A 23,676-nucleotide genomic window follows, 5' to 3' on the forward strand; every position below is an offset into this window, starting at 1 on the left:
TCCTCTCCTGTGTGATACTGTCTGCTGAGCTGTGTATCTAATCCTCTCCTGTGTGATACTGTCTGCTGAGCTGTGTATCTAATCCTCTCCTGTGTGATACTGTCTGCTGAGCCGTGTATCTAATCCTCTCCTGTGTGCTGAGCTGTGTATCTAATCCTCTCCTGTGTGATACTGTCTGCTGAGCTGTGTATCTAATCCTCTCCTGTGTGATACTGTGTGCTGAGCTGTGCATCTAATCCTGTCCTGTGTGATACTGTCTGCTGAGCTCTGTATCTAATCCTGTCCTGTGTGATACTGTCTGCTGAGCTCTGTATCTAATCCTGTCCTGTGTGATACTGTCTGCTGAGCTGTATATCTAATCCTCTCCTGTGTAATGCTGTCTGCTGAGCTGTATATCTAATCCTCTCCTGTGTGATACTGTCTGCTGAGCTGTATATCTATTCCTCTCATGTGTAATACTGTCTGCTGAGCTGTGTATCTAATCCTCTCCTGTGTGATACTGTCTGCTGAGCTGTGTATCTAATCCTCTCCTGTGTGATACTGTGTGCTGAGCTGTGTATCTAATCCTCTCCTGTGTGATACTGTCTGCTGAGCTGTGTATCTAATCCTGTCCTGTGTGATACTGTGTGCTGAGCGGTGTATCTAATCCTGTCCTGTGTGATACTGTGTGCTGAGCGGTGTATCTAATCCTGTCCTGTGTGATACTGTGTGCTGAGTGGTGTATCTAATCCTATCCTGTGTGATACTGTCTGTTGAGCTGTGTATCTAATCCACTCCTGTGTGATACTGTCTGCTGAGCCGTGTATCTAATCCTATCCTGTGTGATACTGTCTGCTGAGCAGTGTATCTAATCCTCTCCTGTGTGATACTGTCTGCTGAGCAGTGTATCTAATCCTCTCTTGTGTGATACTGTCTGCTGAGCCGTGTATCTAATCCTGTCCTGTGTGATACTGTCTGCTGAGCTGTGTATCTAATCCTCTCCTGTGTGATACTGTCTGCTGAGCTGTGTATCTAATCCTCTCCTGTGTGATACTGTGTGCTGAGCCGTGTATCTAATCCTGTCCTGTGTGATACTGTCTGCTGAGCTGTGCATCTAATCCTCTCCTGTGTGATACTGTCTGCTGAGCTGTGTATCTAATCCTCTCCTGTGTGATACTGTCTGCTGAGCCGTGTATCTAATCCTCTCCTGTGTGATACTGTCTGCTGAGCAGTGTATCTAATCCTCTCCTGTGTGATACTGTCTGCTGAGCAGTGTATCTAATCCTCTCCTGTGTGATACTGTCTGCTGAGCAGTGTATCTAATCCTATCCTGTGTGATACTGTCTGCTGAGCTGTGTATCTAATCCTCTCCTGTATGATACTGTCTGCTGAGCTGTGTATCTAATCCTCTCCTGTGTGATACTGTCTGCTGAGCAGTGTATCTAATCCCGTCCTGTGTGATACTGTCTACTGAGCTGTGTATCTAATCCTCTCCTGTGTGAAACTGTCTGCTGAGCTGTGTATCTAATCCTCTCCTGTGTGATACTGTGTGCTGAGCCGTGTATCTAATCCTCTCCTGTGTGATACTGTCTGCTGAGCCGTGTATCTAATCCTATCCTGTGTGATACTGTCTGCTGAGCTGTGTATCTAATCCACTCCTGTGTGATACTGTCTGCTGAGCCGTGTATCTAATCCTCTCCTGTGTGATTCTGTCTGCTGAGCAGTGTATCTAATCCTCTCCTGTGTGATACTGTGTGCTGAGCTGTGTATCTAATTCTCTCCTGTGTGATACTGTCTGCTGAGCTGTATATCTAATCCTCTCCTGTGTAATACTGTCTGCTGAGCTGTGTATCTAATCCTCTCCTGTGTGATACTGTCTGCTGAGCAGTGTATCTAATTCTCTCCTGTGTGATACTGTCTGCTGAGCTGTGTATCTAATCCTGTCCTGTGTGATACTGTGTGCTGAGCGGTGTATCTAATCCTGTCCTGTGTGATACTGTGTGCTGAGCGGTGTATCTAATCCTGTCCTGTGTGATACTGTCTGTTGAGCTGTGTATCTAATCCACTCCTGTGTGATACTGTCTGCTGAGCCGTGTATCTAATCCTCTCCTGTGTGATACTGTCTGCTGAGCTGTGTATCTAATCCTCTCCTGTGTGATACTGTCTGCTGAGCCGTGTATCTAATCCTCTCCTGTGTGATACTGTCTGCTGAGCCGTGTATCTAATCCTCTCCTGTGTGATACTGTCTGCTGAGCCGTGTATCTAATCCTCTCCTGTGTGATACTGTGTGCTGAGCTGTGCATCTAATCCTGTCCTGTGTGATACTGTCTGCTGAGCTCTGTATCTAATCCTGTCCTGTGTGATACTGTCTGCTGAGCTCTGTATCTAATCCTGTCCTGTGTGATACTGTCTGCTGGGCTGTGTATCTAATCCTCTCCTGTGTAATGCTGTCTGCTGAGCTGTATATCTAATCCTCTCCTGTGTAATACTGTCTGCTGAGCTGTGTATCTAATCCTCTCCTGTGTGATACTGTCTGCTGAGCAGTGTATCTAATCCTCTCCTGTGTGATACTGTGTGCTGAGCTGTGTATCTAATCCTCTCCTGTGTGATACTGTCTGCTGAGCTGTGTATCTAATCCTCTCCTGTGTGATACTGTCTGCTGAGCTCTGTATCTAATACTATCCTGTGTGATACTGTCTGCTGAGCTGTGTATCTAATCCTGTCCTGTGTGATACTGTCTGCTGAGCTGTGCATCTAATCCTGTCCTGTGTGATACTGTCTGCTGAGCTGTGTATCTAATCCTCTCCTGTGTGATACTGTCTGCTGAGCTGTGTATCTAATCCTAGCCTGTGTGATACAGTCTGCTGAGCTGTGTATCTAATCCTCTCCTGTGTGATACTGTCTGCTGAGCTGTGTATCTAATCCTCTCCTGTGTGATACTGTCTGCTGAGCTGTGTATCTAATCCTCTCCTGTGTGATACTGTCTGCTGAGCCGTGTATCTAATCCTCTCCTGTGTGCTGAGCTGTGTATCTAATCCTCTCCTGTGTGATACTGTCTGCTGAGCTGTGTATCTAATCCTCTCCTGTGTGATACTGTGTGCTGAGCTGTGCATCTAATCCTGTCCTGTGTGATACTGTCTGCTGAGCTCTGTATCTAATCCTGTCCTGTGTGATACTGTCTGCTGAGCTCTGTATCTAATCCTCTCCTGTGTGATACTGTCTGCTGAGCTGTATATCTAATCCTCTCCTGTGTGATACTGTCTGCTGAGCTGTGTATTTAATTCTCTCCTGTGTGATACTGTCTGCTGAGCTGTGTATCTAATCCTCTCCTGTGTGATACTGTCTGCTGAGCTGTGTATCTAATCCTCTCCTGTGTGATACTGTGTGCTGAGCTGTGTATCTAATCCTCTCCTGTGTGATACTGTCTGCTGAGCTGTGTATCTAATCCTGTCCTGTGTGATACTGTGTGCTGAGCGGTGTATCTAATCCTGTCCTGTGTGATACTGTCTGCTGAGCGGTGTATCTAATCCTGTCCTGTGTGATACTGTCTGCTGAGCGGTGTATCTAATCCTATCCTGTGTGATACTGTCTGTTGAGCTGTGTATCTAATCCACTCCTGTGTAATACTGTCTGTTGAGCTGTGTATCTAATCCACTCCTGTGTAATACTGTCTGCTGAGCCATGTATCTAATCCTCTCCTGTGTGATACTGTCTGCTGAGCAGTGTATCTAATCCTCTCCTGTGTGATACTGTCTGCTGAGCAGTGTATCTAATCCTCTCTTGTGTGATACTGTCTGCTGAGCCGTGTATCTAATCCTGTCCTGTGTGATACTGTCTGCTGAGCTGTGTATCTAATCCTATCCTGTGTGATACTGTCTGCTGAGCTGTGTATCTAATCCTCTCCTGTGTGATACTGTGTGCTGAGCTGTGTATTTAATTCTCTCCTGTGTGATACTGTCTGCTGAGCTGTGTATCTAATCCTCTCCTGTGTGATACTGTCTGCTGAGCTGTGTATCTAATCCTCTCCTGTGTGATACTGTGTGCTGAGCTGTGTATCTAATCCTCTCCTGTGTGATACTGTCTGCTGAGCTGTGTATCTAATCCTGTCCTGTGTGATACTGTGTGCTGAGCGGTGTATCTAATCCTGTCCTGTGTGATACTGTCTGCTGAGCGGTGTATCTAATCCTGTCCTGTGTGATACTGTCTGCTGAGCGGTGTATCTAATCCTATCCTGTGTGATACTGTCTGTTGAGCTGTGTATCTAATCCACTCCTGTGTAATACTGTCTGCTGAGCCATGTATCTAATCCTCTCCTGTGTGATACTGTCTGCTGAGCAGTGTATCTAATCCTCTCCTGTGTGATACTGTCTGCTGAGCAGTGTATCTAATCCTCTCTTGTGTGATACTGTCTGCTGAGCCGTGTATCTAATCCTGTCCTGTGTGATACTGTCTGCTGAGCTGTGTATCTAATCCTATCCTGTGTGATACTGTCTGCTGAGCTGTGTATCTAATCCTCTCCTGTGTGATACTGTGTGCTGAGCTGTGTATCTAATCCTCTCCTGTGTGATACTGTCTGCTGAGCTGTGTATCTAATCCTCTCCTGTGTGATACTGTCTGCTGAGCTCTGTATCTAATCCTATCCTGTGTGATACTGTCTGCTGAGCTGTGTATCTAATCCTGTCCTGTGTGATACTGTCTGCTGAGCTGTGCATCTAATCCTGTCATGTGTGATACTGTCTGCTGAGCTGTGTATCTAATCCTCTCCTGTGTAATACTGTCTGCTGAGCTGTGTATCTAATCCTGTCCTGTGTGATACTGTCTGCTGAGCTGTGTATCTAATCCTCTCCTGTGTGATACTGTCTGCTGAGCTGTGTATCTAATCCCCTCCTGTGTAATACTGTCTGCTGAGCTGTGTATCTAATCCTGTCCTGTGTGATACTGTCTGCTGAGCTGTGTATCTAATCCTCTCCTGTGTGATACTGTCTGCTGAGCTGTGTATCTAATCCTAGCCTGTGTGATACAGTCTGCTGAGCCTTGTATCTAATCCTCTCCTGTGTGATACTGTCTGCTGAGCTGTGTATCTAATCCTCTCCTGTGTGATACTGTCTGCTGAGCTGTGTATCTAATCCTCTCCTGTGTGATACTGTCTGCTGAGCCGTGTATCTAATCCTCTCCTGTGTGCTGAGCTGTGTATCTAATCCTCTCCTGTGTGATACTGTCTGCTGAGCTGTGTATCTAATCCTCTCCTGTGTGGTACTGTGTGCTGAGCTGTGCATCTAATCCTGTCCTGTGTGATACTGTCTGCTGAGCTCTGTATCTAATCCTGTCCTGTGTGATACTGTCTGCTGAGCTCTGTATCTAATCCTGTCCTGTGTGATACTGTCTGCTGGGCTGTGTATCTAATCCTCTCCTGTGTAATGCTGTCTGCTGAGCTGTATATCTAATCCTCTCCTGTGTAATACTGTCTGCTGAGCTGTGTATCTAATCCTCTCCTGTGTGATACTGTCTGCTGAGCAGTGTATCTAATCCTCTCCTGTGTGATACTGTGTGCTGAGCTGTGTATCTAATCTCTCCTGTGTGATACTGTCTGCTGAGCTGTGTATCTAATCCTCTCCTGTGTGATACTGTCTGCTGAGCTCTGTATCTAATACTATCCTGTGTGATACTGTCTGCTGAGCTGTGTATCTAATCCTGTCCTGTGTGATACTGTCTGCTGAGCTGTGCATCTAATCCTGTCCTGTGTGATACTGTCTGCTGAGCTGTGTATCTAATCCTCTCCTGTGTGATACTGTCTGCTGAGCTGTGTATCTAATCCTAGCCTGTGTGATACAGTCTGCTGAGCTGTGTATCTAATCCTCTCCTGTGTGATACTGTCTGCTGAGCTGTGTATCTAATCCTCTCCTGTGTGATACTGTCTGCTGAGCTGTGTATCTAATCCTCTCCTGTGTGATACTGTCTGCTGAGCCGTGTATCTAATCCTCTCCTGTGTGCTGAGCTGTGTATCTAATCCTCTCCTGTGTGATACTGTCTGCTGAGCTGTGTATCTAATCCTCTCCTGTGTGATACTGTGTGCTGAGCTGTGCATCTAATCCTGTCCTGTGTGATACTGTCTGCTGAGCTCTGTATCTAATCCTGTCCTGTGTGATACTGTCTGCTGAGCTCTGTATCTAATCCTGTCCTGTGTGATACTGTCTGCTGAGCTGTATATCTAATCCTCTCCTGTGTAATGCTGTCTGCTGAGCTGTATATCTAATCCTCTCCTGTGTGATACTGTCTGCTGAGCTGTATATCTAATCCTCTCATGTGTAATACTGTCTGCTGAGCTGTGTATCTAATCCTCTCCTGTGTGATACTGTCTGCTGAGCTGTGTATCTAATCCTCTCCTGTGTGATACTGTGTGCTGAGCTGTGTATCTAATCCTCTCCTGTGTGATACTGTCTGCTGAGCTGTGTATCTAATCCTGTCCTGTGTGATACTGTGTGCTGAGCGGTGTATCTAATCCTGTCCTGTGTGATACTGTGTGCTGAGCGGTGTATCTAATCCTCTCCTGTGTGATACTGTCTGCTGAGCCGTGTATCTAATCCTCTCCTGTGTGCTGAGCTGTGTATCTAATCCTCTCCTGTGTGATACTGTCTGCTGAGCTGTGTATCTAATCCTCTCCTGTGTGATACTGTGTGCTGAGCTGTGCATCTAATCCTGTCCTGTGTGATACTGTCTGCTGAGCTCTGTATCTAATCCTGTCCTGTGTGATACTGTCTGCTGAGCTCTGTATCTAATCCTGTCCTGTGTGATACTGTCTGCTGGGCTGTGTATCTAATCCTCTCCTGTGTAATGCTGTCTGCTGAGCTGTATATCTAATCCTCTCCTGTGTAATACTGTCTGCTGAGCTGTGTATCTAATCCTCTCCTGTGTGATACTGTCTGCTGAGCAGTGTATCTAATCCTCTCCTGTGTGATACTGTGTGCTGAGCTGTGTATCTAATCCTCTCCTGTGTGATACTGTCTGCTGAGCTGTGTATCTAATCCTCTCCTGTGTGATACTGTCTGCTGAGCTCTGTATCTAATACTATCCTGTGTGATACTGTCTGCTGAGCTGTGTATCTAATCCTGTCCTGTGTGATACTGTCTGCTGAGCTGTGCATCTAATCCTGTCCTGTGTGATACTGTCTGCTGAGCTGTGTATCTAATCCTCTCCTGTGTGATACTGTCTGCTGAGCTGTGTATCTAATCCTAGCCTGTGTGATACAGTCTGCTGAGCTGTGTATCTAATCCTCTCCTGTGTGATACTGTCTGCTGAGCTGTGTATCTAATCCTCTCCTGTGTGATACTGTCTGCTGAGCTGTGTATCTAATCCTCTCCTGTGTGATACTGTCTGCTGAGCCGTGTATCTAATCCTCTCCTGTGTGCTGAGCTGTGTATCTAATCCTCTCCTGTGTGATACTGTCTGCTGAGCTGTGTATCTAATCCTCTCCTGTGTGATACTGTGTGCTGAGCTGTGCATCTAATCCTGTCCTGTGTGATACTGTCTGCTGAGCTCTGTATCTAATCCTGTCCTGTGTGATACTGTCTGCTGAGCTCTGTATCTAATCCTGTCCTGTGTGATACTGTCTGCTGAGCTGTATATCTAATCCTCTCCTGTGTAATGCTGTCTGCTGAGCTGTATATCTAATCCTCTCCTGTGTGATACTGTCTGCTGAGCTGTATATCTAATCCTCTCATGTGTAATACTGTCTGCTGAGCTGTGTATCTAATCCTCTCCTGTGTGATACTGTCTGCTGAGCTGTGTATCTAATCCTCTCCTGTGTGATACTGTGTGCTGAGCTGTGTATCTAATCCTCTCCTGTGTGATACTGTCTGCTGAGCTGTGTATCTAATCCTGTCCTGTGTGATACTGTGTGCTGAGCGGTGTATCTAATCCTGTCCTGTGTGATACTGTGTGCTGAGCGGTGTATCTAATCCTGTCCTGTGTGATACTGTGTGCTGAGTGGTGTATCTAATCCTATCCTGTGTGATACTGTCTGTTGAGCTGTGTATCTAATCCACTCCTGTGTGATACTGTCTGCTGAGCCGTGTATCTAATCCTATCCTGTGTGATACTGTCTGCTGAGCAGTGTATCTAATCCTCTCCTGTGTGATACTGTCTGCTGAGCAGTGTATCTAATCCTCTCTTGTGTGATACTGTCTGCTGAGCCGTGTATCTAATCCTGTCCTGTGTGATACTGTCTGCTGAGCTGTGTATCTAATCCTCTCCTGTGTGATACTGTCTGCTGAGCTGTGTATCTAATCCTCTCCTGTGTGATACTGTGTGCTGAGCCGTGTATCTAATCCTGTCCTGTGTGATACTGTCTGCTGAGCTGTGCATCTAATCCTCTCCTGTGTGATACTGTCTGCTGAGCTGTGTATCTAATCCTCTCCTGTGTGATACTGTCTGCTGAGCCGTGTATCTAATCCTCTCCTGTGTGATACTGTCTGCTGAGCAGTGTATCTAATCCTCTCCTGTGTGATACTGTCTGCTGAGCAGTGTATCTAATCCTCTCCTGTGTGATACTGTCTGCTGAGCAGTGTATCTAATCCTATCCTGTGTGATACTGTCTGCTGAGCTGTGTATCTAATCCTCTCCTGTGTGATACTGTCTGCTGAGCTGTGTATCTAATCCTCTCCTGTGTGATACTGTCTGCTGAGCAGTGTATCTAATCCCGTCCTGTGTGATACTGTCTACTGAGCTGTGTATCTAATCCTCTCCTGTGTGAAACTGTCTGCTGAGCTGTGTATCTAATTCTCTCCTGTGTGATACTGTCTGCTGAGCTGTATATCTAATCCTCTCCTGTGTAATACTGTCTGCTGAGCTGTGTATCTAATCCTCTCCTGTGTGATACTGTCTGCTGAGCAGTGTATCTAATTCTCTCCTGTGTGATACTGTCTGCTGAGCTGTGTATCTAATCCTGTCCTGTGTGATACTGTGTGCTGAGCGGTGTATCTAATCCTGTCCTGTGTGATACTGTGTGCTGAGCGGTGTATCTAATCCTGTCCTGTGTGATACTGTCTGTTGAGCTGTGTATCTAATCCACTCCTGTGTGATACTGTCTGCTGAGCCGTGTATCTAATCCTCTCCTGTGTGATACTGTCTGCTGAGCTGTGTATCTAATCCTCTCCTGTGTGATACTGTCTGCTGAGCCGTGTATCTAATCCTCTCCTGTGTGATACTGTCTGCTGAGCCGTGTATCTAATCCTCTCCTGTGTGATACTGTCTGCTGAGCCGTGTATCTAATCCTCTCCTGTGTGATACTGTGTGCTGAGCTGTGCATCTAATCCTGTCCTGTGTGATACTGTCTGCTGAGCTCTGTATCTAATCCTGTCCTGTGTGATACTGTCTGCTGAGCTCTGTATCTAATCCTGTCCTGTGTGATACTGTCTGCTGGGCTGTGTATCTAATCCTCTCCTGTGTAATGCTGTCTGCTGAGCTGTATATCTAATCCTCTCCTGTGTAATACTGTCTGCTGAGCTGTGTATCTAATCCTCTCCTGTGTGATACTGTCTGCTGAGCAGTGTATCTAATCCTCTCCTGTGTGATACTGTGTGCTGAGCTGTGTATCTAATCCTCTCCTGTGTGATACTGTCTGCTGAGCTGTGTATCTAATCCTCTCCTGTGTGATACTGTCTGCTGAGCTCTGTATCTAATACTATCCTGTGTGATACTGTCTGCTGAGCTGTGTATCTAATCCTGTCCTGTGTGATACTGTCTGCTGAGCTGTGCATCTAATCCTGTCCTGTGTGATACTGTCTGCTGAGCTGTGTATCTAATCCTCTCCTGTGTGATACTGTCTGCTGAGCTGTGTATCTAATCCTAGCCTGTGTGATACAGTCTGCTGAGCTGTGTATCTAATCCTCTCCTGTGTGATACTGTCTGCTGAGCTGTGTATCTAATCCTCTCCTGTGTGATACTGTCTGCTCAGCTGTGTATCTAATCCTCTCCTGTGTGATACTGTCTGCTGAGCCGTGTATCTAATCCTCTCCTGTGTGCTGAGCTGTGTATCTAATCCTCTCCTGTGTGATACTGTCTGCTGAGCTGTGTATCTAATCCTCTCCTGTGTGATACTGTGTGCTGAGCTGTGCATCTAATCCTGTCCTGTGTGATACTGTCTGCTGAGCTCTGTATCTAATCCTGTCCTGTGTGATACTGTCTGCTGAGCTCTGTATCTAATCCTGTCCTGTGTGATACTGTCTGCTGAGCTGTATATCTAATCCTCTCCTGTGTAATGCTGTCTGCTGAGCTGTATATCTAATCCTCTCCTGTGTGATACTGTCTGCTGAGCTGTATATCTAATCCTCTCATGTGTAATACTGTCTGCTGAGCTGTGTATCTAATCCTCTCCTGTGTGATACTGTCTGCTGAGCTGTGTATCTAATCCTCTCCTGTGTGATACTGTGTGCTGAGCTGTGTATCTAATCCTCTCCTGTGTGATACTGTCTGCTGAGCTGTGTATCTAATCCTGTCCTGTGTGATACTGTGTGCTGAGCGGTGTATCTAATCCTGTCCTGTGTGATACTGTGTGCTGAGCGGAGTATCTAATCCTGTCCTGTGTGATACTGTGTGCTGAGCGGTGTATCTAATCCTATCCTGTGTGATACTGTCTGTTGAGCTGTGTATCTAATCCACTCCTGTGTGATACTGTCTGCTGAGCCGTGTATCTAATCCTATCCTGTGTGATACTGTCTGCTGAGCAGTGTATCTAATCCTCTCCTGTGTGATACTGTCTGCTGAGCAGTGTATCTAATCCTCTCTTGTGTGATACTGTCTGCTGAGCCGTGTATCTAATCCTGTCCTGTGTGATACTGTCTGCTGAGCTGTGTATCTAATCCTCTCCTGTGTGATACTGTCTGCTGAGCTGTGTATCTAATCCTCTCCTGTGTGATACTGTGTGCTGAGCCGTGTATCTAATCCTGTCCTGTGTGATACTGTCTGCTGAGCTGTGTATCTAATCCTCTCCTGTGTGATACTGTCTGCTGAGCTGTGTATCTAATCCTCTCCTGTGTGATACTGTGTGCTGAGCCGTGTATCTAATCCTGTCCTGTGTGATACTGTCTGCTGAGCTGTGTATCTAATCCTCTCCTGTGTGATACTGTCTGCTGAGCTGTGTATCTAATCCTCTCCTGTGTGATACTGTCTGCTGAGCCGTGTATCTAATCCTCTCCTGTGTGATACTGTCTGCTGAGCAGTGTATCTAATCCTCTCCTGTGTGATACTGTCTGCTGAGCAGTGTATCTAATCCTCTCCTGTGTGATACTGTCTGCTGAGCAGTGTATCTAATCCTATCCTGTGTGATACTGTCTGCTGAGCTGTGTATCTAATCCTCTCCTGTGTGATACTGTCTGCTGAGCTGTGTATCTAATCCTCTCCTGTGTGATACTGTCTGCTGAGCAGTGTATCTAATCCTGTCCTGTGTGATACTGTCTACTGAGCTGTGTATCTAATCCTCTCCTGTGTGAAACTGTCTGCTGAGCTGTGTATCTAATCCTCTCCTGTGTGATACTGTGTGCTGAGCCGTGTATCTAATCCTATCCTGTGTGATACTGTGTGCTGAGCCGTGTATCTAATCCTCTCCTGTGTGATACTGTCTGCTGAGCCGTGTATCTAATCCTATCCTGTGTGATACTGTCTGCTGAGCTGTGTATCTAATCCACTCCTGTGTGATACTGTCTGCTGAGCCGTGTATCTAATCCTCTCCTGTGTGATTCTGTCTGCTGAGCAGTGTATCTAATCCTCTCCTGTGTGATACTGTGTGCTGAGCTGTGTATCTAATTCTCTCCTGTGTGATACTGTCTGCTGAGCTGTATATCTAATCCTCTCCTGTGTAATACTGTCTGCTGAGCTGTGTATCTAATCCTCTCCTGTGTGATACTGTCTGCTGAGCAGTGTATCTAATTCTCTCCTGTGTGATACTGTCTGCTGAGCTGTGTATCTAATCCTGTCCTGTGTGATACTGTGTGCTGAGCGGTGTATCTAATCCTGTCCTGTGTGATACTGTGTGCTGAGCGGTGTATCTAATCCTGTCCTGTGTGATACTGTCTGTTGAGCTGTGTATCTAATCCACTCCTGTGTGATACTGTCTGCTGAGCCGTGTATCTAATCCTCTCCTGTGTGATACTGTCTGCTGAGCTGTGTATCTAATCCTCTCCTGTGTGATACTGTCTGCTGAGCCGTGTATCTAATCCTCTCCTGTGTGATACTGTCTGCTGAGCCGTGTATCTAATCCTCTCCTGTGTGATACTGTCTGCTGAGCCGTGTATCTAATCCTCTCCTGTGTGATACTGTGTGCTGAGCTGTGTATCTAATCCTATCCTGTGTGATACTGTGTGCTGAGCTGTGTATCTAATCCTCTCCTGTGTGATACTGTCTGCTGAGCCGTGTATCTAATCCTATCCTGTGTGATACTGTCTGCTGAGCAGTGTATCTAATTCTCTCCTGTGTGATACTGTCTGCTGAGCTGTGTATCTAATCCTGTCCTGTGTGATACTGTGTGCTGAGCGGTGTATCTAATCCTGTCCTGTGTGATACTGTGTGCTGAGCGGTGTATCTAATCCTGTCCTGTGTGATACTGTCTGCTGAGCGGTGTATCTAATCCTATCCTGTGTGATACTGTCTGTTGAGCTGTGTATCTAATCCTTTCCTGTGTGATACTGTCTGCTGAGCCGTGTATCTAATCCTCTCCTGTGTGATACTGTGTGCTGAGCCGTGTATCTAATCCTTTCCTGTGTGATACTGTCTGCTGAGCCGTGTATCTAATCCTCTCCTGTGTGATACTGTCTGCTGAGCCGTGTATCTAATCCTCTCCTGTGTGATACTGTCTGCTGAGCCGTGTATCTAATCCTCTCCTGTGTGTTACGGTCTGCTGAGCAGTGTATCTAATCCTCTCCTGTGTGATACTGTCTGCTGAGCAGTGTATCTAATCCTATCCTGTGTGATACTGTCTGCTGAGCTGTGTATCTAATCCTCTCCTGTGTGATACTGTCTACTGAGCTGTGTATCTAATCCTCTCCTGTGTGATACTGTCTGCTGAGCAGTGTATCTAATCCTGTCCTGTGTGATACTGTCTACTGAGCTGTGTATCTAATCCTCTCCTGTGTGATACTATCTGCTGAGCTGTGTATCTAATCCTCTCCTGTGTGATACTGTCTGCTGAGCTGTGTATCTAATTCTCTCCTGTGTGATACTGTCTGCTGAGCCGTGTATCTAATCCTCTCCTGTGTGATACTGTCTGCTGAGCAGTGTATCTAATCCTCTCCTGTGTGATACTGTCTGCTGAACAGTGTATCTAATCCTCTCCTGTGTGATACTGTCTGCTGAGCGGTGTATCTAATCCTATCCTGTGTGATACTGTCTGTTGAGCTGTGTATCTAATCCACTCCTGTGTGATACTGTCTGCTGAGCCGTGTATCTAATCCTGTCCTGTGTGATACTGTCTGCTGAGCAGTGTATCTAATCCTCTCCTGTGTGATACTGTCTGCTGAGCAGTGTATCTAATCCTGTCCTGTGTGATACTGTCTGCTGAGCGGTGTATCTAATCCTATCCTGTGTGATACTGTCTGTTGAGCTGTGTATCTAATCCACTCCTGTGTGATACTGTCTGCTGAGCCGTGTATCTAATCCTGTCCTGTGTGATACTGTCTGCTGAGCTGTGTATCTAATCCTCTCCTGTGTGATACTGTCTGCTGAGCTGTGTATCTAATCCTGTCCTGTGTGATACTGTCTACTGAGCTGTGTATCTAATCCTCTCCTGTGTGATACTGTCTGCTGAGCCGTGTATCTAATCCTCTCCTGTGTGATACTGTGTGCTGAGCCGTGTATCTAATCCTATCCTGTGTGATACTGTGTGCTGAGCCGTGTATCTAATCCTCTCCTGTGTGATACTGTCTGCTGAGCCGTGTATCTAATCCTATCCTGTGTGATACTGTCTGCTGAGCTGTGTATCTAATCCACTCCTGTGTGATACTGTGTGCTGAGCCGTGTATCTAATCCTCTCCTGTGTGATTCTGTCTGCTGAGCAGTGTATCTAATCCTCTCCTGTGTGATACTGTGTGCTGAGCTGTGTATCTAATCCTCTCCTGTGTGATACTGTGTGCTGAGCCGTGTATCTAATCCTCTCCTGTGTGATACTGTCTGCTGAGCCGTGTATCTAATCCTATCCTGTGTGATACTGTCTGCTGAGCCGTGTATCTAATCCACTCCTGTGTGATACTGTGTGCTGAGCCGTGTATCTAATCCTCTCCTGTGTGATACGGTCTGCTGAGCAGTGTATCTAATCCTCTCCTGTGTGATACTGTCTGCTGAGCAGTGTATCTAATCCTATCCTGTGTGATACTGTGTGCTGAGCTGTGTATCTAATTCTCTCCTGTGTGATACTGTCTGCTGAGCTGTATATCTAATCCTCTCCTGTGTGATACTGTCTGCTGAGCTGTGTATCTAATCCTCTCCTGTGTGATACTGTCTGCTGAGCCGTGTATCTAATCCTCTCCTGTGTGATACGGTCTGCTGAGCAGTGTATCTAATCCTCTCCTGTGTGATACTGTCTGCTGAGCAGTGTATCTAATTCTCTCCTGTGTGATACTGTCTGCTGAGCTGTGTATCTAATCCTGTCCTGTGTGATACTGTGTGCTGAGCGGTGTATCTAATCCTGTCCTGTGTGATACTGTGTGCTGAGCGGTGTATCTAATCCTGTCCTGTGTGATACTGTCTGCTGAGCGGTGTATCTAATCCTATCCTGTGTGATACTGTCTGCTGAGCCGTGTATCTAATCCTGTCCTGTGTGATACTGTCTGCTGAGCTGTGTATCTAATCCTCTCCTGTGTGATACTGTCTGCTGAGCCGTGTATCTAATCCTCTCTTGTGTGATACTGTCTGCTGAGCCGTGTATCTAATCCTCTCCTGTGTGATACTGTCTGCTGAGCTGTGTATCTAATCCTCTCCTTTGTGATACTGTGTGCTGAGCTGTGTATCTAATCCTATCCTGTGTGATACTGTGTGCTGAGCTGTGTATCTAATCCTCTCCTATGTGATACTGTCTGCTGAGCCGTGTATCTAATCCTATCCTGTGTGATACTGTCTGCTGAGCAGTGTATCTAATTCTCTCCTGTGTGATACTGTCTGCTGAGCTGTGTATCTAATCCTGTCCTGTGTGATACTGTGTGCTGAGCGGTGTATCTAATCCTGTCCTGTGTGATACTGTGTGCTGAGCGGTGTATCTAATCCTGTCCTGTGTGATACTGTGTGCTGAGCGGTGTATCTAATCCTGTCCTGTGTGATACTGTCTGTTGAGCTGTGTATCTAATCCTCTCCTGTGTGATACTGTCTGCTGAGCTGTGTATCTAATCCTCTCCTGTGTGATACTGTGTGCTGAGCTGTGTATCTAATCCTTTCCTGTGTGATACTGTCTACTGAGCCGTGTATCTAATCCTCTCCTGTGTGATACTGTCTGCTGAGCCGTGTATCTAATCCTCTCCTGTGTGATACTGTCTGCTGAGCCGTGTATCTAATCCTCTCCTGTGTGATACTGTCTGCTGAGCCGTGTATCTAATCCTCTCCTGTGTGATACGGTCTGCTGAGCAGTGTATCTAATCCTCTCCTGTGTGATACTGTCTGCTGAGCAGTGTATCTAATCCTATCCTGTGTGATACTGTCTGCTGAGCAGTGTATCTAATCCTCTCCTGTGTGATACTGTCTACTGAGCTGTGTATCTAATCCTCTCCTGTGTGATACTGTCTGCTGTGCAGTGTATCTAATCCTGTCCTGTGTGATACTGTCTACTGAGCTGTGTATCTAATCCTCTCCTGTGTGATACTGTCTGCTGAGCTGTGTATCTAATCCTCTCCTGTGTGATACTGTCTGCTGAGCTGTGTATCTAATTCTCTCCTGTGTGATACTGTCTGCTGAGCCGTGTATCTAATCCTCTCCTGTGTGATACTGTCTGCTGAGCAGTGTATCTAATCCTCTCCTGTGTGATACTTTCTGCTGAGCAGTGTATCTAATCCTCTCCTGTGTGATACTGTCTGCTGAGCGGTGTATCTAATCCTATCCTGTGTGATACTGTCTGTTGAGCTGTGTATCTAATCCTCTCCTGTGTGATACTGTCTGCTGAGCCGTGTATCTAATCCTGTCCTGTGTGATACTGTCTGCTGAGCAGTGTATCTAATCCTCTCCTGTGTGATACTGTCTGCTGAGCAGTGTATCTAATCCTGTCCTGTGTGATACTGTCTGCTGAGCTGTGTATCTAATCCTCTCCTGTGTGATACTGTCTGCTGCGCTGTGTATCTAATCCTCTCCTGTGTGATACTGTCTGCTGAGCTGTGTATCTAATCCTCCCCTGTGTGATACTGTGTGCTGAGCAGTGTATTTAATCCTCCCCTGTGTGATACTGTCTGCTGAGCTGTGTATCTAATCCTCCCCTGTGTGATACTGTGTGCTGCGCTGTGTATCTAATCCTCTCCTGTGTGATACTGTCTGCTGAGCTGTGTATCTAATCCTCTCTTGTGTGATACTGTGTGCTGAGCTGTGTATCTAATCCTCTCCTGTGTGATACTGTCTGCTGAGCTGTGTATCTAATCCTGTCCTGTGTGATACTGTCTGCTGAGCTGTGTATCTAATCCTCCCCTGTGTGATACTGTCTGCTGAGCTGTGTATCTAATCCTCTCCTGTGTGATACTGTCTGCTGAGCTGTGTATCTAATCCTCTCCTGTGTGATACTGTCTGCTGAGCTGTGTATCTAATCCTCCCCTGTGTGATACTGTGTGCTGAGCTGTGTATCTAATCCTCTCCTGTGTGATACTGTCTGCTGCGCTGTGTATCTAATCCTGTCCTGTGTGATACTGTCTGCTGAGCTGTGTATCTAATCCTCCCCTGTGTGATACTGTGTGCTGAGCTGTGTATCTAATCCTCCCCTGTGTGATACTGTGTGCTGAGCTGTGTATCTAATCCTATCCTGTGTGATACTGTCTGCTGAGCAGTGTATCTAATCCTCTCCTGTGTGATACTGTCTGCTGAGCTGTGTATCTAATCCTCTCCTGTGTGCTGAGCTGTGTATCTAATCCTCTCCTGTGTGATACTGTGTGCTGCGCTGTATGGTGTGAGCTCCTCTCTCCGGCCGCACAGACATCTTTTCCTCCCTGTATTATCTGTTCTCAGTCCCCATAATCAGCTCCTCACCTTCTGACATTATCTTCTCACATGACTTTCCCAACCCGGATGTAGTCATCATCCTTCTTGCGTCACTTCCGGATATGGTGCGACTGGGGGCGCCATGTTTACTGAGGGCATCTGATCTCTGGTTGCGGATTGGTCGGCAGGACGGGGAAGTTGTAGTGATCGTTTCCACGTGTGAGAACCGGCCGGAACCATGGTGAGTACAGGCTGCGGGGTGATGTGATGCCCGTATACAGAGGTGTCCCATACATACAGAAGGGGGGCCTGTATATTTAGAGTTGTCCCTTTTATGTAGAGGATGTCCCCATATATAGAGGAGGGTCCCTGTCTGTCTGTACAGGGGGTCTCTGTGTGTAGAGGGGGGTCTCGCTTCTGTACAGGGGATCTCTGTGTGTAGAGGGGGGGTCCCGCGTCTGTACAGGGGGTCTCTGTGTGTAGAGGGGGGGTCCCGCATCTGTACAGGGGGTCTCCGTGTGTAGAGGGGGGTCCCGCATCTGTACAGGGGGTCTCCGTGTGTAGAGGGGGGTCCCGCATCTGTACAGGGGGTCTCTGTGTGTAGAGGGGGGTCCCGCGTCTGTACAGGGGATCTGTGTGTAGAGGGGGGTCCCGTGTCTGTACAGGGGATCTCTGTGTGTAGAGGGGGGTCCCGCTTCTGTACAGGGGGTCTCTGTGTGTAGAGGGGGGTCCCGCTTCTGTACAGGGGATCTGTGTGTAGAGGGGGGTCCCGCTTCTGTACAGGGGATCTGTGTGTAGAGGGGGGTCCCGTGTCTGTACAGGGGGTCTCCGTGTGTAGAGGGGGGTCCCGCTTCTGTACAGGGGATCTGTGTGTAGAGGGGGGTCCCGTGTCTGTACAGGGGATCTCTGTGTGTAGAGGGGGGTCCCGCTTCTGTACAGGGGGTCTCTGTGTGTAGAGGGGGGGTCCCGCATCTGTACAGGGGGTCTCCGTGTGTAGAGGGGGGGTCCCGCATCTGTACAGGGGGTCTCCGTGTGTAGAGGGGGGTCCCGCGTCTGTACAGGGGGTCTCCGTGTGTAGAGGGGTCTCCCGCGTCTGTACAGGGGGTTTCCCGCGTCTGTACAGGGGGTCTCCGTGTGTAGAGGGGGGTCCTATGTTTGTACAGGGGGTCTCTGTGTGTAGAGGGGGGTCCCGCTTCTGTACAGGGGATCTTTGTGTGTAGAGGGGGGGTCCCGTGTCTGTACAGGGGATCTCTGTGTGTAGAGGGGGGGTCCCGTCTCTGTACAGGGGATCTCTGTGTGTAGAGGGGGGTCCCGCTTCTGTACAGGGGGTCTCTGTGTGTAGAGGGGGGGTCCCGCATCTGTACAGGGGGTCTCCGTGTGTAGAGGGGGGTCCCGCATCTGTACAGGGGGTCTCCGTGTGTAGAGGGGGGTCCCGCGTCTGTACAGGGGGTCTCCGTGTGTAGAGGGGGGTCCCGCGTCTGTACAGGGGGTCTCCGTGTGTAGAGGGGGGTCCCGCGTCTGTACAGGGGGTCTCCCGCGTCTGTACAGGGGGTCTCCCGCGTCTGTACAGGGGGTCTCCGTGTGTAGAGGGGGGTCCTGCGTCTGTACAGGGGGTCTCCGTGTGTAGGGGGGGTCCCACGTCTGTTCAGGGGGTCTCCGTGTGTAGAGGGGGGGTCCCACATCTGTACAAGGCGTCTCTATGCATGGAGGGTGCTCCCATGTCTATTCAGGGGGTCTCTGTGTGTAGAGGGGGGTCCCACGTCTGTTCAGGGGGTCTCCCTGTGTGGAGGGACGTCCCCGTCTGTAGAGGGCCGGGACTGCGCGGCCCCCGGTGTCCTCGTGTTACACAGATGTAGCAGAGCTGAGCTCACACTCCCGGATGTTGCCTCCTAAACCTGATCACATGATCTCCATTTTACATGAGCCCCCCATTACAAAAGTCTGGATTGGAGCCTCCCCGCTGCAGGGGCCCACAGTGGCCTGACAGGACCCCCCCTAACTACATAGATGTCGGCTCACCTTTCACCTCAGCATCTAAGTAGTTAAAACAGCGCTCGCTCCAGTCTCAGTGGTGTCACCCGATGAGGACGGAGCCTGCGGCGTACGTATATGATGGATGTTGGGGGGACGTTGCGCCCCGTACAGATGAGGCTGTTTGCGGAGCGTCGCTGCCCTGTGTGTCCATGGCTACTTCTCACTGGCTGAAACTGGGCCATTGCTCGGGTCTGTGCCATATTACAGGGGTCTTAGGAGATTGGACGGAGCGGTGGCCGAGCACGGTCCTCTCTGGTCTACACTGTGCTCCAGTCACGGTCCTCTCTGGTCTACACTATGCTCCAGTCACGGTCCTCTCTGGTCTATACTGTGCTCCAGTCACACTCCTCCTAGCCGCGCTCCTGCCCCGGTACTCCACATATTACACCGGTATCAGACTGGGCTTCCACTTAGCGGTGGCCATAATTGCCCCCACAGAGACCCCTCCTCACTCCGCTATGTATGTATACAGCCTGTACACGTTGAGGCGCCCAGTGACTAATCCTCCGTTGTCTGTAGCTGCGCAGGGAGGCTCGTCTACGCAGGGAGTACCTGTATCGGAAGGCCCAGGAGGCCAAACAGCACAGCATAGAAGACAAGAAGCAGCGACTAAAGCGAGCGCTCGAAGGTTAGTGCCACCGTGGTAGAGCTCAGACACGGAGCGTGCCGGATCCAGACACTCACCCCCCTCTATATCCACAGAAAACAGGCTCATCCCCACAGAGATCCGCAGAGAGGCCCTCACTCTCCAGAAACAGCTCGAGTTTGATGATGAAGGTGGTGAAGGTAAGAGCGGGGACTACAAGACCCAGCATGACCTGGCGTGCACACATCTGCGTCGCATCATAACACAGATCTGTTGCCCTCACAGGAGTGTCCTCGCACATGGACGATGAGTATAAGTGGGCCGGCGTGGAGGATCCGAAGGTCATGATCACAACCTCAAGGGACCCGAGTTCACGACTCAAAATGTTTGCTAAGGTATCAGTGGCACAGGGCAGCGTACCCCGATTTGTGGAAACGGGGTACAACTCCCAAACTCAAAAAGACCACCACAACCCAACCCTGATGGCATCCATGGGTCACGTCTCCAAAATATCAGGACGTAATGTAGCAAGACTTGACCCCAAATATATACTTTCGTTTTATAAGACGCACCCCAAATTTAGGGGGAAAATGGGGTCCGTCTTAAAATCCAGTTACTTACCAATGGGAGAGGGGGGCCACAAGAGGCAGGGGCGGTGGTGGAGTCGGGTGATGCTGCGGGCGGTGCGGTGCCTGTACCAGATGCTGTAAGCCAGGGAACATCCAGAAACTGTCTGTGGTGCGGGCTTCAAAGAAATGGCGGCCGGAGTCGGCTGTGTGCATAGATTTAGCTCTCCAGTCAATGAGAAGCCGAGATCTCATCTGTGCACGCGCCATTTTCCTTAATTTCGCTGCTGGGAGATCAGTGGGCCGGAGGCGGCGCATGCGCAAGTGAGATCTTAAGCCAAGAGCTCCATCTACACACGTGCCATTATTTGAAGCCCGCACCGCCATTTTCAGGATGGCCCCTGCCTCTTTGCCCGCAACGATCACCAGCACGGCGCCCCCAGCATTGCCCTGCCTCCTGTGACCATAATCCACCACCTCCCGGTAAGCTACATTCGGATAAGACGCACCCCTTATTTTCCTCCCAAATTTGTGGCAGGAAAAGTGCGCCTTATAATCCGAAAAATATAGTAATAAGATCCAAACACGCAACAGACTAGAACTCCCAGCATGCCGTCAGGACGAGGCGCTATCGTGTGATCTTACACTCTTGTTGTTCTCTAGGAGTTAAAGTTGGTGTTCCCCAATGCTCAGCGCATGAACAGAGGCAAGCACGAGATGGGAGCGCTGGTCCGGGCCTGCAAAGCCAACGAGGTCACTGACCTGGTCATCGTCCACGAGCACAGAGGCATGCCGGGTGAGCAGGAGGACCCCATAACAGTGGCATCATACAGTGTTACTGCTGATATCGGTCACATATAGGTGGTCTGTGATTCTGGTAGGGATCATTATTATTATTATTATTATTATTATAGCGCCATCAATTCCATGGTGATTTACAAGTGAAAGGGGTGTACATAATAGGGACAAGTACAATAATCATAAACAGTACAAGACACAGACAGGTATAGGAGGATAGAGGACCCTGCTCGCGAGGCCTCACAGTCTACAGGAGGAGAGAGGACCCTGCCCGCGAGGCCTCACAGTCTACAGGAGGAGAGAGGTCCCTGCCCGCGAGGGCTCACAGTCTACAGGAGGAGAGAGGTCCCTGCCCGCGAGGGCTCACAGTCTACAGGAGGAGAGAGGTCCCTGCCCGCGAGGGCTCACAGTCTACAGGAGGAGAGAGGTCCCTGCCCGCGAGGGCTCACAGTCTACAGGAGGAGAGAGGTCCCTGCCCGCAAGGGCTCACAGTCTACAAGGGATGGGTGCGGATACAGTAAGTGAGGGTAGAGCTGATTGTGCGGCGCTGTATCAGACTGAGGGTTACGGCAGGTTGTAGGCTTGTCGGAAGAGGTGGGTCTTCAGGTTCCTTTTGAAGCTTGGCAAGGTAGGCGAGAGTCTATGTTGTGGCAGAGCATTCCAGAGTATGGGGGAAGCACGGGAGAAATCTTGGATGCGATGGTGGGAAGAGGAGAGGAGAGGGGAGTAGAGAAGGAGATCTTGTGAGGATCGAAGGTTATGTGTAGGTAGGTACCGGGAGACTAGGTCACAGATGTAGGGAGGAGACAGGTTGTGGATGGCTTTGTAGGTCATGGTTAGTGTTTTGAACTGGAGTTGTTGGGCAATGGGAAGCCAGTGAAGGGAGTGGCAGAGAGGAGAGGTCGGCAGTAGCGGGGAGACAGGTGGATTCGCCGGGCAGCATAGTTCAGAATAGATTGTAGGGGTGCGACACTGTTAGAAGGGAGGCCACAGAGCAGGAGGTTGCAATAATCCAGACGGGAGATAAGGGCATGTACTAGGGTTTTTGCAGCTTCTTGGGAAAGGAATGCACGGATCCGGGAAATATTTTTGAGTTTGAGGCGGCAGGAGGTGAAGACGGCTTGGATGTGTGGCTTGAAAGAGAGATCAGAGTCTAGAGTTACTCCCAGGCAGCGAGCGCGTGGGATCGGGGAGAGTGGGCAGCCATTGACATTGATAGATATGTCAGGTGGGGGAGTTAAGTGAGGAGGAGGAAAGACAATGAATTCTGTTTTGTCCATGTTCAGTTTTAGGAATCGAGCAGAGAAGGAGGATGAAATAGCAGACAGACATTGTGGGATTCTGGTTAGTAGAGAGGTAATGTCAGGTCCAGAGAGGTAGATCTGTGTGTCATCGGCATAGAGATGATACTGGAAGCGGTGGGCCTCTATGAGCTGTCCCAGGCCGAAGGTGTAGATGGAGAACAGCAGGGGTCCAAGAACTGAGCCTTGGGGGACCCCAACAGATAGAGGCGAGATGAGGAAGTGGTGTGAGAGTGGGAGACGCTGAAAGTTCGGTCGGTTAGGTATGAGGAGATCCAAGATAGGGCCAAGTCTGTGATGCCCAGAGATGAGAGAATCTGTAGTAGGAGGGAATGGTCTACTGTGTCGCAGGCAGAGGACAGGTCTAGGAGGAGGACGACAGAGCAGTGTCGCTTGGCTTTGGCGGTTAGTAGGTCATTAGTGACTTTGGTTAGGGCAGTTTCAGTGGAATGATGGGGTCGGAAGCCAGATTGTAGCTGGTCAAAGAGGGAGCAGGAGGAGAGGTATGAGGACAATTCCAGATGGACATGCTGTTCCAGTAGTTTTGAGGCATAGGGGAGAAGGGATATGGGGCGATAGTTTGACACAGAGGAAGGATCAGGGGAGGGCTTTTTGAGGATGGGTGTGATGGAGGCATGTTTAAAGCATGCAGGGAAGACACCAGTTGTTAGTGATAGGTTGAAGAGATGGGTTAGGGCTGGGATGAGGACTGCGGTGATGTTGGGGATGAGGTGCGATGGGAGCGGGTCCAGTGCACAGGTGGTTAGATGTGATCTTGAGAGTAGAGTGATCATTGTGATCTGTAAAGGTCAGTGCAGCTGGAAAAGTGGGCTTATCTGCCTGATGTGAACTGCTCCCTAGCCTCATTCCACAGACGTGAGACACGAGCCCACCTTTCTCTGCAGTAATCTAGCGAACATGTTGTACGCTCATATCTTCCCCTTCAGTCCTGCGCTGTCGGCTAATGGACACCCCAGGACCACGTTCCAGTGGCGGGGATTTGCCATAGGAATACCCCTTTAAGGACCCCCATTCTCCGGGCTAGCAGAGAGCAGCAGTCAAGAACATTTTACCTTGGAGGACTGGGCACGGCTGTACATTACACAGGCGTCTATTGATTGCAATGAAAGTGGTGTAATACTTAGTGTGGCCTCTAGGAGCTGCTGCAGGGAAATGACACATTTACTGCTGAGCTCTCCCAGATTGTAGGTGATCACTGTTCTCTCTGGTGGAATCCACACTACCAGTGATCGGGGGTGGCTGC

At 48.9% G+C, this 23,676-nt stretch overlaps 2 protein-coding genes across 2 annotated transcripts in view; one reads left to right on the forward strand and one right to left on the reverse strand.

The window, feature by feature from the left end:
* LOC142259785 (uncharacterized) overlaps positions 1-17,236 on the reverse strand; it is a 90,376-nt gene extending 73,140 nt beyond the window's left edge. Inside the window, exon 1 of the mRNA XM_075331892.1 lies at positions 17,176-17,236. Coding sequence (XP_075188007.1) covers positions 17,176-17,227 — 52 coding nt within the window. The 5' untranslated portion in view covers positions 17,228-17,236. The remainder of the gene's footprint in view (positions 1-17,175) is intronic.
* Positions 17,237-17,280: 44 nt separating this feature from the next.
* Positions 17,281-21,189, forward strand: LOC142259780 (U3 small nucleolar ribonucleoprotein IMP4-like). The gene is made up of 5 exons (XM_075331887.1): positions 17,281-17,368; positions 19,681-19,789; positions 19,864-19,947; positions 20,033-20,142; positions 20,977-21,189. Exons 1-5 carry the CDS (start codon positions 17,366-17,368, stop codon positions 21,172-21,174), a joined length of 504 nt encoding a protein of 167 aa, XP_075188002.1. The 5' UTR covers positions 17,281-17,365; the 3' UTR covers positions 21,175-21,189.
* The last annotated feature ends 2,487 nt before the right edge of the window (positions 21,190-23,676 follow it).

The sequence above is a fragment of the Anomaloglossus baeobatrachus genome (genome assembly GCF_048569485.1).
Source record: "Anomaloglossus baeobatrachus isolate aAnoBae1 chromosome 9 unlocalized genomic scaffold, aAnoBae1.hap1 SUPER_9_unloc_4, whole genome shotgun sequence".
Lineage (NCBI taxonomy): Eukaryota > Metazoa > Chordata > Amphibia > Anura > Aromobatidae > Anomaloglossus > Anomaloglossus baeobatrachus.